At 36.5% G+C, this 12371-nt stretch overlaps 1 protein-coding gene across 1 annotated transcript in view; it reads left to right on the forward strand.

Annotated features, from left to right (window-relative positions):
• The window catches only part of FAF1 (Fas associated factor 1), a 155146-nt gene that overhangs the window by 20613 nt on the left and 122162 nt on the right, over nt 1-12371 (forward strand). Inside the window, exons 4-6 of the mRNA XM_026853882.1 lie at nt 1792-2000; nt 5274-5365; nt 5720-5808. Of these exons, the coding sequence (XP_026709683.1) occupies nt 1792-2000; nt 5274-5365; nt 5720-5808 (390 nt within the window). The remainder of the gene's footprint in view (nt 1-1791; nt 2001-5273; nt 5366-5719; nt 5809-12371) is intronic.

Below are 12371 nucleotides of genomic sequence, written 5' to 3' on the forward strand. Positions count from 1 at the left end.
CCCCCCCCATTGGAAGTGGTTTAAAAGGAAGCTCAGAAGCCTAATTTCCAGTGGTTTTCAGATGAGGCTTATTTTACTGATGTGAGGCTTTTTATGTTAGAGGTTGCCAGTCACATATATAGGATGCTTTTTGTGGTGGAATCAAATAGAATTAATACAACTGGACTTGAAGTAAGTTAATTTATTGAAGGGAAAAAACCCCTTTGTTTTACAATTCAGTTGTTGTTCAAAAAAATAATAAAAAAATCCAGTCATGAAAATCAGGATATTCATTGTTTCTTGGGTCTATTAATGAAATGATTCTAGTATTTAATTCATAGTTGGTCATCAGATCAAAGACAATAATATATCACTTGTAATTTATAATTTTTAAAATCTTGAAAATAAGGCTGTTTCCTGCACTCTTCAGACCTCTGAAGTGGGCCTTTAACCTTTGAACACGCATCTTTCAGTGTAGGTTTTTGTAGCTGGGAATTCATCCTTCTGAGCCTGCTGATGTGAGAAGTGAAGGAGCCCCTTGTTTTACAAGCATAATATGTTTTTCATATGTGGAAGGGACAATGATGGGATTTGCAATAGTTGTGTATAATTTCTGCACTTCTGTGACATGCATACCATCCACATTTTTTTATGTTCAGGCCTCTTCTAGATGACAGATCTGACTTGCTATAAGAAGCATTTCCATTGAGAGAACTTGTGGTATCTTCAAGAACGGTGGAATACATTTTTCAAATAAATTCTGTTTGAGAATAGAAATGAGACAACTTAAATCTACACATTTCCTAAAGCCTTCTTTGCTCAGTTTCCATTTTTCAGTGCATACGTTTTATTAGCTTGCATCCTCCATTGTGATATCCTGTAACTGCCCAGGACAGATAATCTTCCTGATAAGAACAGCTACAAGGCAAAGCTCTAGGCTTACCCTATGAAGTTTCTTGCCTTCCAAATTTAATTTCTGTATGTCCTAGGGGTTGGGGTTTTTTTGGCCTGGAGTAATATTCCTTATTTTGTTACCTTTGATTCTAGTCCCGGTTACATGCTTCTTGTGGAAGGCTTACTGAGGAAGAGGGAGTGCTTCTGGGTAGTGAGGGTTTCCCAATTTATTATGACCTGTAATGCTGTGTGTATCCTTGAGCCAGGTATGGAGACATCCTTTTGAATGTCCAGGAGGCTTGAAGGATTTTGAACTACAAAGCAAGCTAGAATTCAGCACTGCATTACTGTTGTACTTCTACATTTTTTTTGAAAGATATACATTATTATCTTAATATATTTACCTTAGGTACGTAGCTATTTTCATATCAGACTTGTTTTTCACCAGTTTGGTATTGGAAAATACCAATCCACGTGTGGTATTTTAAGCTTTATTTCTGATTCTCATTTCTATTTGATACTAGCCCAATGATGTAGAAAGCTGGTTGTTGCCATGGTGCCAATTTTTGTATGGTCACAGCATTTCTGAAACAGGAAATAATCCTTCTTATCAAGATAATTCTGATATAAATTACATAGTGAACTTTAGACTGAAATAATGGCTTAAATGGTTGTCATCTAAGCTGTTCTCCTATAGCACTTCTTAGTCACTGATAATTTTTATAACAGCCATATTAACATATTTTCTAATAATAATAAAACAGTATTTTCAGATATGATAGTGTAGTTTATTCAAGAGGGGTGTACCGTGGACCATGATAAGTGAATAATAATGCTAATTTTGCTTTGCTGACTTTTATTTAAACATATCAAGCTGTTCTGTTTATAAACCTTCTTTCTTATCTGCATGTCTTTCAGTGAGTACGGTGGAGACACTTTACATGGACCAGCGTATGGCCCCACAAGTCATTCTACAGCAGCTTCTTCAACTCCTTCCTCATCCTCAGCATTTCGCCATGTAGTGCCATCTAGACAAATAGTGGAAAGACAACCTCGAATGCTTGACTTCAGGGTTGAGTACAGAGACAGAAATGTGGATGTAGTACTTGAAGACAGCTCTACAGTTGGTAAGGATTTGTAAAAATGAAATTAAAACTGTTGTGGTAAAATTGCTAAAATAAAAACAAACAAAAAAGACCCCACCCCAAAGATCTAATTCCTAAAAAAACCCCCTGAACAAACCAAAATAAAATCCCTCAAAGAAGAAAAAAAAAAATCCCCCTGAAAATGCAGCCTCCACTACTAACCATTTTCAAATCTCTTTGCAGCTTTAAAAAAGCAAAATTTCACTAATCCATTGTAAAGGTTAGTGATCTATCAAATATTTATTTTGAAATCTAGTTTTCTTATGAACTTGCTTCAGAAACAAAATGAAGATTACTGATTAAGTTGAGGCATGACAATGTAATTTGGGGTAGGATTAGTGTAGATGCAATCTATTAATAAGCGGATGATCTTCGCATTTCCTCTTCAAATCTGTATGGCATCACTTTCTGTGTAGGATTAGTGACAAGATTAGAGGAATTTTTTCCAGTGTGAAAAGCATCACTGCATTCTTTCTTCAATTTTTATTTGACTCTTCTGTGCAAATTAAGATTTCTTTCATCAGTTTTATTGTCTATACCTAAACCTGATGCATTTTGTAACAGTATGTTAGAAATATGCTATTACAGAGTATGTTAGTTTTTACGTTCCCCAAACTGTGGGTTAATTTACTTTTGCTAAGGAAGAAGAGTATTTTTTAATTTTGCATTTTTAGTGAAGATCCTATACAGACCAAAATAAGGACTACATAAAGAAATAGTTGATCAATACAGATTTCAATGCTGCACCCTTATGTCTATGCTGAAATTTCGAAATGGAAACTTTTGATCCTGAGTTGTCTTTTTAGGATTCGATTTGGTATTGGCTGATGCCACCTAGTGGTGATTAGTTGGAATTCTCGAGTAGAGTTGCTTGTCTTCTGCACTGAGTTGCATCCATGCAAAGCAGATATAAAAATCTGATCAAATCAGAATTTTGCAGCCGTAGTACTTTATTTTTTAATTATCTTATTAACTTATTTCAGGTATAAATGGCAGAAGGGCTGTAGGGCAGAAGGCAGGCAGTGTAGAACTTTTGTCTGTATCTTGGCATATGAAGATTGAGGACAGCCTTGTGTTTAAAGTCCCGAGAGAAGTGAGCAGACAAACAGGAGAATTTCAACGGATGGACTTCAGGAATGAAGATTTTTGGCTATTTCAGGGGTCTGCTTGGCAGGATCCCATGAGAGACTGCCCCGGAGGACAAAGGGGCCCAAGATAGTGGTTGATCTTCAAGGACAACCTCTTCATAGCACAAGAGCAGTTCCTTCCAATGTTCAGAAAAAGGAGCAGCAAGCATGGCAGAAGGCCAGAACATAAGAAAATTTCTGACTAAGCTAAATGCAAAAAGCAAGGACACAAAAGGTGGAAGGGAATGATGGGCTACCCAGGAGTAATACAGAAATGTTACAAGAGTATGCAGGTTTGGAGTTGGGAAGACAAAAGCTCAGGTGGAGCTGAAACCACTGATGTACTGTAAGTATATCAGCATGAAAAGAAAGGTTCAATGGTGATTGCTGAACTTGGTCCTTGGGAAGGTTGTTGAGAAAATCTCTCTGGAAGCCTTTTTGAGCACAGGAAAGAAAAGAAGGTGATTTGGAACAACCAGCACAGATTTGCTAAGGGCAAATTGTGTCTAATCAGCATTACTTGCCTTTTATGATTTGATGACTGGCTCTGGACAAGGGGAGAATGATGAATGTCTCTCTGACTTCATTAAAGCCTTTGACATGTTCTGCTGTAGTCGTATTGTTAAGAAAAGGACCGGATAAGTGGGCTGCTAAGGTAATAGATAATTGCCTGGACTGCTGGGCTTAACGTCTGACTGGTAAACAGCTATTAGTTTAGGGATGTCTCTTGGGTTGATCCTGGAGCTAGTGTTGCTTAATGTCTTTATGAAAAACCTGGTTGTTAAGGTGAGCGTTCTTGGCAAATTCACATAGGTTACCAGATCAGAGAAAGTGGCTGGAGGACAAGGCTGTGCTTCGGAGGGCCCTGGACAGCTTGGAGAAATGGGCTGATGGGAGCCTAAGGAAGTTCAAAGAAAGCAAAGTTGAAGTCCTGAATCTGGGATAGGATAACTCCATGTCATCCCATCTGATAACTGGCTGAGGGATGACAAGCTAGAAAGCAATTTAAAAAAAAAAAAGGGTCTAGGAGTGCATCAGCAGCACACCCTGCAGTGAAGGAGGACAGCCATGTCCTAGGATGTGTTAGCAAGAGTGTAGCCAATGGGTCCAGGGAAATAATTACTCCCTTCTATTTAGTGCTTGGAAACTGCATCTGGAGCACTGTGTCCAATTTTGAGGTCCTCAATACAAGAAAGGCATTGACATTCTGCAGGGAGTCCAGCAGAAGCCAGCAAGATAGGGGACTGGAGCACATGGCAACATAGGAGGAGAGGCACAGAGAACTGGGTTTGTTCAGCCTGGGGAAGAAAAGGGGAGAGGTGGAGACCTTCCCTCTATCTACAACTACCTGCTGGGAGGACACAGAAAAGAAGGAGCCACACTTTTCTTGGAGGTGCAGGATAATAAGATGAAAGGCAATGGACACGATTTGCAACATCAAAAATTCCCATTAGTTATAAGGATTTTTTTTTTTTTTTCCCCAGTCGTGAGAGTGGTGAAGTGCTGGAACAGGTTGGCCAGAGAAGTTGTTAAACTTCCATCCTTAGAGGGGTTCAAGAGTCAGCTGGACAAATCCTTAATTAAACTGACTTAATTAGACCTTTGAGCTGGTCTTTGGGCTAGATGAGCTCCTGAGGTACCTTCCAGCCTGAATTATTTTATGACTTTAATAACTACAGAGAAAAGAATGCATTGAAATGTGCAAAACATTGAAAAAGCTATCATAATACTTAAATTGTATGAACACTCCAGTTATTTGGGTCAGGACTGTTGATAATGAAATTGGGTATCAAAAATATGCCCTTTCTTTATTGCTGGCAAAGTCTGTTGCTCCAGACACATCTGCAAATGTGTGTCTGGCATACGCAGTGTAGAACTACTCAAATATGTGTTCAAATGGTCAGATCTTCATGTGATTCTCCAATCATTCATGCTCTGTGATTTTGTTTTTTAGCTTCATTTGTCCTTTACTGTTTGACATGTGTGTTACGAGAGTAACTGGACTGAAAATGTGAATTTTCATAGTAAATTTTTCCTTGCTCTTTTTTTTTTAACTGTAACTCAGTACTGTTTGAAATAAAGCAGCAAGTGTCTATATTTTATATATTTTCTTTTGTTTTCTCTTTAGGAGATATCAAGCATATTCTAGAAAACGAACTTCAGATTCCTGCAACTAAAATGCTGTTAAAAGGGTGGAAGACTGGAGATGTAGATGATAGTGTAAGTTTTGGACTATGTTTTCAGTTAACTGAATTTGGAGTTTCAAACAGTGCATCTGTGGGTGGGGATTACAGTGCAAGAATTGTGAGTTTCAAACAGTGTTAGATATCTAGAGTGGCATACGTGGAACCTGTAAACTAAAACATTTCAAAAAAATCAAGACAAATCAGTTTGTGGTGTTTTTATATATAACATGTCCCACCTACAAAAAGGATGTTAGGAAGTTAACAGTAAGCGTATCTCGAAACAAAATATTTGATGGTATTGTAAATATGTATCAATAATTAAAAGAAATAGAATAATATGTCCAAATTGGTGAATGTTTTATATTTATAATGATTTTTCTCCCCTCAGACTGTCTTAAAAACTCTACACTTGCCAAAAAATAATAGTCTTTATGTTCTAACACCTGACCTGCCTCCTCCTTCTTCAAGTCATTCTGGGTAAGTCTTCTGGCCATAAATTCTCCTTATGATTTGGTTTTGTATGATTTCTATGAAGCCACATGTATCCTTGTAGGAATCTGCAATCAGTAAATACAAAGCATTTTCACTGCTCTTGTAAGTGTTGGGACGACGACTTCAGCACCTCATTGTTGAAAAGAAGGTTGTTAAGGGTTGTTTTTTTTTGTTTTTTTTTTTTTTAAACCTTGGTGTGGTACATGAACCACTTATGTACATGCAGAATTTTATACCTCCCAGATGTGATAACTTTAAAAAAAAATCTATTCCCTGTGGAAATGAGAGCTTGCCTTTCAGAAGTTACTGCACTATGTTGGTTCATTTAACATAAAGTTGTATAAATCATTGCCAGCAGATTGGAATTTTCTTTCTGAAATTTTTATTACATTATCTTCTTGGACTTTTAAATTGTATGTAGACTGGCTTTTAGAAATTGATAATCAATTTCTTCTAACTGAGCAGGATATCTTTTATTACTGATTTGAATACTCACAGTTAATGGTGAGTGTTCATGTGTCAGTGATTATTGCTAAGGTTTGAAAATTAAAAGTTATTTTATATAAGATAGAATCTTTACTCCTATAAAGTAATTTGCAATTGCTTAGATTATTTTGGCTTCTTTCCTGCCCTTCTCTTTGTCAGAGGCAGACCTGTATGTGCTTTTTACCAGGAAAATATGAATTTTATTTGGTATCCGCTAGAGGGTGCCCAGGAATTGAGCCTGGAAGAGCAATGCTGCTCCCGACCGGAGCAAGCAGGGAGGCTGCATTTGGAATTGGTCAGACTGCATGGTCGGTAGAGTGCCTTCAAGTTGTCTGGAGAAGTAGTCCTTCTGCCCTTGTAGTCGATGGGACAGTATTCTACAAATGCAGTGAAGGAAATTTTGATGATCAATAGAAATAAGTAACTGGTTTCCTAATGACTAAAAGTACTTCATGTATTACTAAAAGGTACTTGTGCACATAACTATAGTCTGTGGAGGAAATAGGAATGCTGATATGAATTATAAAACCTAATACTAAAAAAGAAACGTAAGGAGAGGGAATAGTGGCAGTGGAAAAGAGGGAGCAGAGTGGTGGTGAGTTTTATGTACCCTGTATGTGCAAACAGTTAATGTGCTGTGTACTTGTGTGTGAGGACAATAAGCCATTGTACTTAAGCAGCTAATTGAAGGACAGTGAAAACACTGTGGAAAAACACTGTAGATACTAATTGTTTGGGTTAAAAAAAAAAAAAAAAGCATTTCCAACTTCAAAATTTTTTACCCAGGTACCCCTGTATATTGTAATTTGAATGTTTCCGATTCTGGAAAGAAAATTGGAGTCTGAAGAATGTTGTTTATTGCAACTGCAATAAACTATATAATAACAAACTATTTAAAAACAGTTCTTAGGCTTTTTTATTGGATGAATAGTTTAAAAGAACTTTGTTTGCTAGTAAAATCAAAGTGGTTGTTACCTTTACAGTTTATACTTGTTTCATAGTGGAGATTAGTTCTGGATATTTTTAAGATAAAGTTGGCAGCTTTGGGATAGCAAACGATGATTAATTAGTGGCTATTTAAACAAGGATAATTTGAAGGCTAGATCATCTCCCTGAAGTCATAAATTCTAGATGAAAGGGGAGGTTTGCCTCCAATTAAAGCATCAATGCAGATCAAAACACATCTAATTGAAGCAATGTACCAAACCCAGTTACACTGTTTACTGCCTACTGTTAGGTCAGTTATTATTCAGATTAGTTTGTTACCCACAATTTTTAAAAGCATCATGCTCACATATATTATTAATGGATGTTAAGGAACTTTGCCTCTTACTTTGTGAGTTCATTTGTTGTTTTCTTCAAATGCCTTCTATTTTGAACTAGAGATAAATAGTCGTGATTTGAATATCTCCAGAAAGTGATATTTGAAAAGCCTGAGATTTCAGTACATGATATTTTGTGTATATGCCCTTCTTAAAAGGAGCAATCTGGTCACAGCTCTATAAACTCCAATTTGTGCCTTTTCTTGACACCAAGGGAGAACAGCGTCTGAAACATCCTTTTCCAGCATATTGGTACGTAGGCATTGAAGTTTATTGTGACAGACTGAACGGGCTTAACCCAGAACTGACTTAAAACTAAATGCAATGGTGAAGTGATCCAGCAGTTTAAACAAGTGAAAATCTCCTACGGTATGTTCATTCATCAGTGGCATATCTAAAGCTTTTACAGGTAGTGGAAACCCAGCGAATTACTGCTGTGTGCTAGTAAATTGAGGTGTAAAGATTAAATTTAAATGTCAAATACCACCTGTAGGGTTACATGCCCTGCTTCCACAATTTCAGTTGGCAAAGCCATACTTATCCATGCATGATATCCAGAACAATAACAATATGTTCTGTGAGCTGTGGATATAATGAAACCTGATTTCTAGTGAATTCCTGCCTCATCAGAGTGGCTGCAGTAACTCAGCCCTCACAATGCTTCCCATGATCTTACCTACCTCTGACACTGCCTTCAGTTTCTCCCATGTATTTTGTAGTACCCATGCTATTTTTTCCCCCCTACATAGAGTCAGCTTGCCCTGCCTGTTTTCTCTAGCTGGTAGCCAAACAATATTGAAGGAAGGGAGACATCACATGCTGTAGGTAGTTCTGTAATCATTGGCTACAAGATGGCTGGATGGAGTATGCAAATACTATGCTTGTACTACAGCCTTTTACTAAGGTGGGTAGTAATTTGGGTCCCTTTCCTCTAGAAGGCTGTTGCTTTACACCCATTCTTTGAGTTGTTTATAATGCTGTCAGACCTGTTTGAAACTAGTGAATATATTTAAAAGTTACTGGATGGGGCAGGTGAGTGAGAAAAACATTTCCTTTGGAAAGCAGTCTTAAAAGGAAAGGTGCCAAAGAATGTCCATCATTTAATTGTCCAAGGTCAGTGTCCTTGCACTGCCTTTGTCAGGTTAGATTCTCCACTTCCTCAGAGTGACTTTCCTTCCCTTTGTTGCCTCAGGTGCTTCTTGAAAGCCAGCAATACCCAGTTAAGGGGAAATGTTTTGGAGGATGCAATAGAAGGAAACATCAAAAGTGTAGGTGTCTGGCCACGGAGCTAGGTCATCCTGATCATGTCTCCTTTCTATCTTGTATGTTGTGGAAAGCACATTCTCCTCAATTTTTTCTTCACTTCTCCCTTTGATGGGTATAATGTATTTAGACCTGATGAATTAGTGGAAGGTTGAAAACAGGTAAAAGCTATTTGACCAGGTGCATACCTTGGTGCTTATTACAAATAATGTATTTTTGCTAAGCAATTATAATTTATTTAAGAAAGGTAATCATCTGTGGGGATAGGAGTAAAAAGACCCATCTTTGACTTAATGGATCCATATATTGCTGAGTGTGTGTGTGTGTTAAATTGTTGCAGAGGAGTGGTGATTGTGGCATGGTGTCTTGTATGCTATCAACTGTAGCAGAGTGATAATTAAGAACGATGTAACCTGCAACTCCAATTATTAGTATTATCTGTTTAGCTGGACAGGAGCAGTGCCTTGCTTTAGTTACTTTGAAAGCTTCAATAAGAATGGTAAGATTAATGTTTTATTTTCACATCTGCTCATGAGACAGTTTAAAAATCCTGAAGTTTAAAACGCAATAGAATGTAAACAAAAGGGCTTCTGCTCATTTACATGTTAGCCAGATTTGCTAACTGATTGCTGTTTGAACCTAATCTACCACCTCCTGCTGCATTAGCTACAACAAACATTACATTTACATACTGATTTCTTATTTTGTTTTAATGTAAATAATCTGTAATTACAGTAAATTTGGACTTCTGTTGACATGAGCTTATATAAATCTGTAAGTTTAAAATGGAAATGTTAATTACCTTGTGTCATACCTATTTATATAAAATTTAGAGATTTAGGGGGGAATCGCCATGTGACCGAGAAAGATATTGCCTGATGGGAAATACTGAATGTATTTCATAAAAACTTACAGAACTGAAATAAAAAGGAGCATTTGCTGATCCCTGAGTAAGGATATACTTTTGGTTTCAAAGCTTAAAATACTACTATAATTTCAAAGAAAAAAGCTATTAAAAAGCTAAGTTTTACATCAGAAATTAAAGCATTAAGGCAGTCACTTAACAATAGAAACAACCAATCTATTTTACGTTTTAAGTGTTACAGAACAATAGAAAAGCAGTAAAACTGGAAGCTTAAAATAGAATAAATATCAATACTAATACCACCTTGCTTCAGCATTGCGCAGACTGATTGAACAGTTGCTGTCCCCTAAGATTAGTATTATTTGCTGTACACTTGCTTTTTTTTTTTCCTAAATATTGTTTCTAGTCTTAATATATTAGACTTGTCGTTTATAAATTGTGATGTATTGGGATTTGGATGAAGTAGCTAGTGGATAAACTCCTTCCATACTCTTAACTGAGTTTTGATATTTTGAGTTTAGTAAAACATATCTTGCAACTTCTGTTACTTGAAATTTAAATTTCAGAGGAGCATTTTTTTTTTTTTTGCATGTTGTAGGGTTTCAACCCCAGCTGAATTCTGGTCCATCGCTAAGGTTTCTGTGCGTTGCGATAATGTGAATAACCGATGCTATATAGGCAATCCATATGAAATCCTGAAGTGGTCCAAGTCTCTCTTGCTAGAACTGTTCAGATCAATGGGTCTGCACAGGACTATTTCCTTTTGTCTGTTCTTGGACGTATTTTTGGGGTCTAGGCAGAATTCCTCACTGGAAGGTCGATGCCCTGAAATACTGTCAAGTTTTCTTGCCTCCTGTGCTGATTAATGAATGTATAAATTCAGCTGAGGAAAAAAAATGTCATGGCAGTATATAACCTATCAGTAAATGCTTTTGAAAGCTAGGATTTGCAGTAGGGGGGAAATGGTACTGATAAGAGTGTCCTACTTTAATCCCATTTCTTGAATTTGATTTTCTTTTCCCACTAATTAATTCTCAGATTAATTAAATTCTGTTAGCACTAATGGGAAGGAAAAAAAAAAAAATCTGTCTTGACTCTAATGGGACCTGGGGTTTGGCCCTGATTTTTATTTTTTTCTTTTTAATACAGATGTTTCAATTGGAAGATTGTGGTCAACTGATAACATTTTCAGGAAAATGAAACTGCTGAAAACATAACCCCCCACAAAATTTTAGAAATATGCATTGTGTTCAAAGTCAGACTTCTCAATACAGTTATGTGTACCTTAAAAGAAATAAAAGTAAGCTTCAGCTTACTGTTAGTGAGAAGTCTCCTTTAAATACACTTAATTTGTATACTTGATCATAGCCTTAATGGTTGAAAATACAATTTTAGGGCAAAGTGTGTTTTGGAAGCAAAGTTCTTTTGTCACAAATAATTTGGGGTAACCTACATCCATAGTTACTGGGGGAAATTAATATGGGAGGGGACGGCATCACTGGTTGTCCAGCTACGTATTCAAATCAACCCCATCTCGCTGAGGAGCACTGATATGTGTAGGAAGTCATTGGCGCAAGCTGCCCATCAGATGTGCCATCAGTTCTTCCTCCCATTGAGTTTCTAACGTGTATGGTCCAGGTCTTATGGCTGTCAGATGATAAGGAATATTGATATAGAAGCTCAAAGGAGTGTGTCAGTTGACCACTGCATTTCTGTGTAAGCAGAAATAGTATTTCTCATTATATTATTTTTCTGAAGAAAAGATGAATAATTAACCATTCAATTCAGTTTCTAACACTTTCAAAACCAATATTTATATTTTCCTCAACTTTTTCAAGGGTTGTTTGTTTGGTTTTGGGTTTTTGTTGTTTTTTTTAGCTAGCTTAATTTTCAGCCTCTTCTTTGGCTATGAATATGTACTGAGAATTTGCTTAGTAAGAACATCCAGCTTGTGTTGTGTTGTGGGTTTTTTTTTTTTTTTTTTTTTTTTTTTTTTAAAAAATAGAGGTGTCAGAATTGTTAGTTACTTCAAAAACTGAGGCTTTTAATTTTAAGGCATGTAATTGAAATTTACTGTGTTTGGAGAGTATTTTTTCCTCTTCTAAATACTCTGCTATCACATCCAGATGAAATGGAGAGTTGGAAAACCTTTCCTACAAACAGATGCTTTTTATTAGCATGCTATATTTTGGATAGTGCTGAAGTGTGTGTATCATGCATACCTTGAGAGACTGAGGGTTTGATCGAACATGCTTGTTTCATTCTATGTTTACATCAATTACAGAAAGAAAACACGAGTCATGTTATCAATTTGCATATACAGATTTTCAGATAGCTATAGCAGAGCCTTGTGTGATTCTGTATGGAATCCAGAGACATTCATATATGCTGTAATTAATGTTTTCAGAGCAATTAAATATGTCATTTGCTTCCAGTATTTGCAAATAAAAAAAAAATCAGAATCTGAAAAAGCATTGAAGGATGTTTTAGTTGCTACTGAACATTTGCCAAAAGAAAATACAGTTATAGCAATGCTAAACTTGTTGTTAACAACAAATTACAGTTATCTTTGAAATTAGGCATGCAACTTCTCAGGACTCTTCCCCCCCCCC

This window comes from Athene cunicularia, assembly GCF_003259725.1.
Source record: "Athene cunicularia isolate RWA chromosome 8 unlocalized genomic scaffold, athCun1 chr8_part1, whole genome shotgun sequence".
NCBI classification, from domain to species: domain Eukaryota; kingdom Metazoa; phylum Chordata; class Aves; order Strigiformes; family Strigidae; genus Athene; species Athene cunicularia.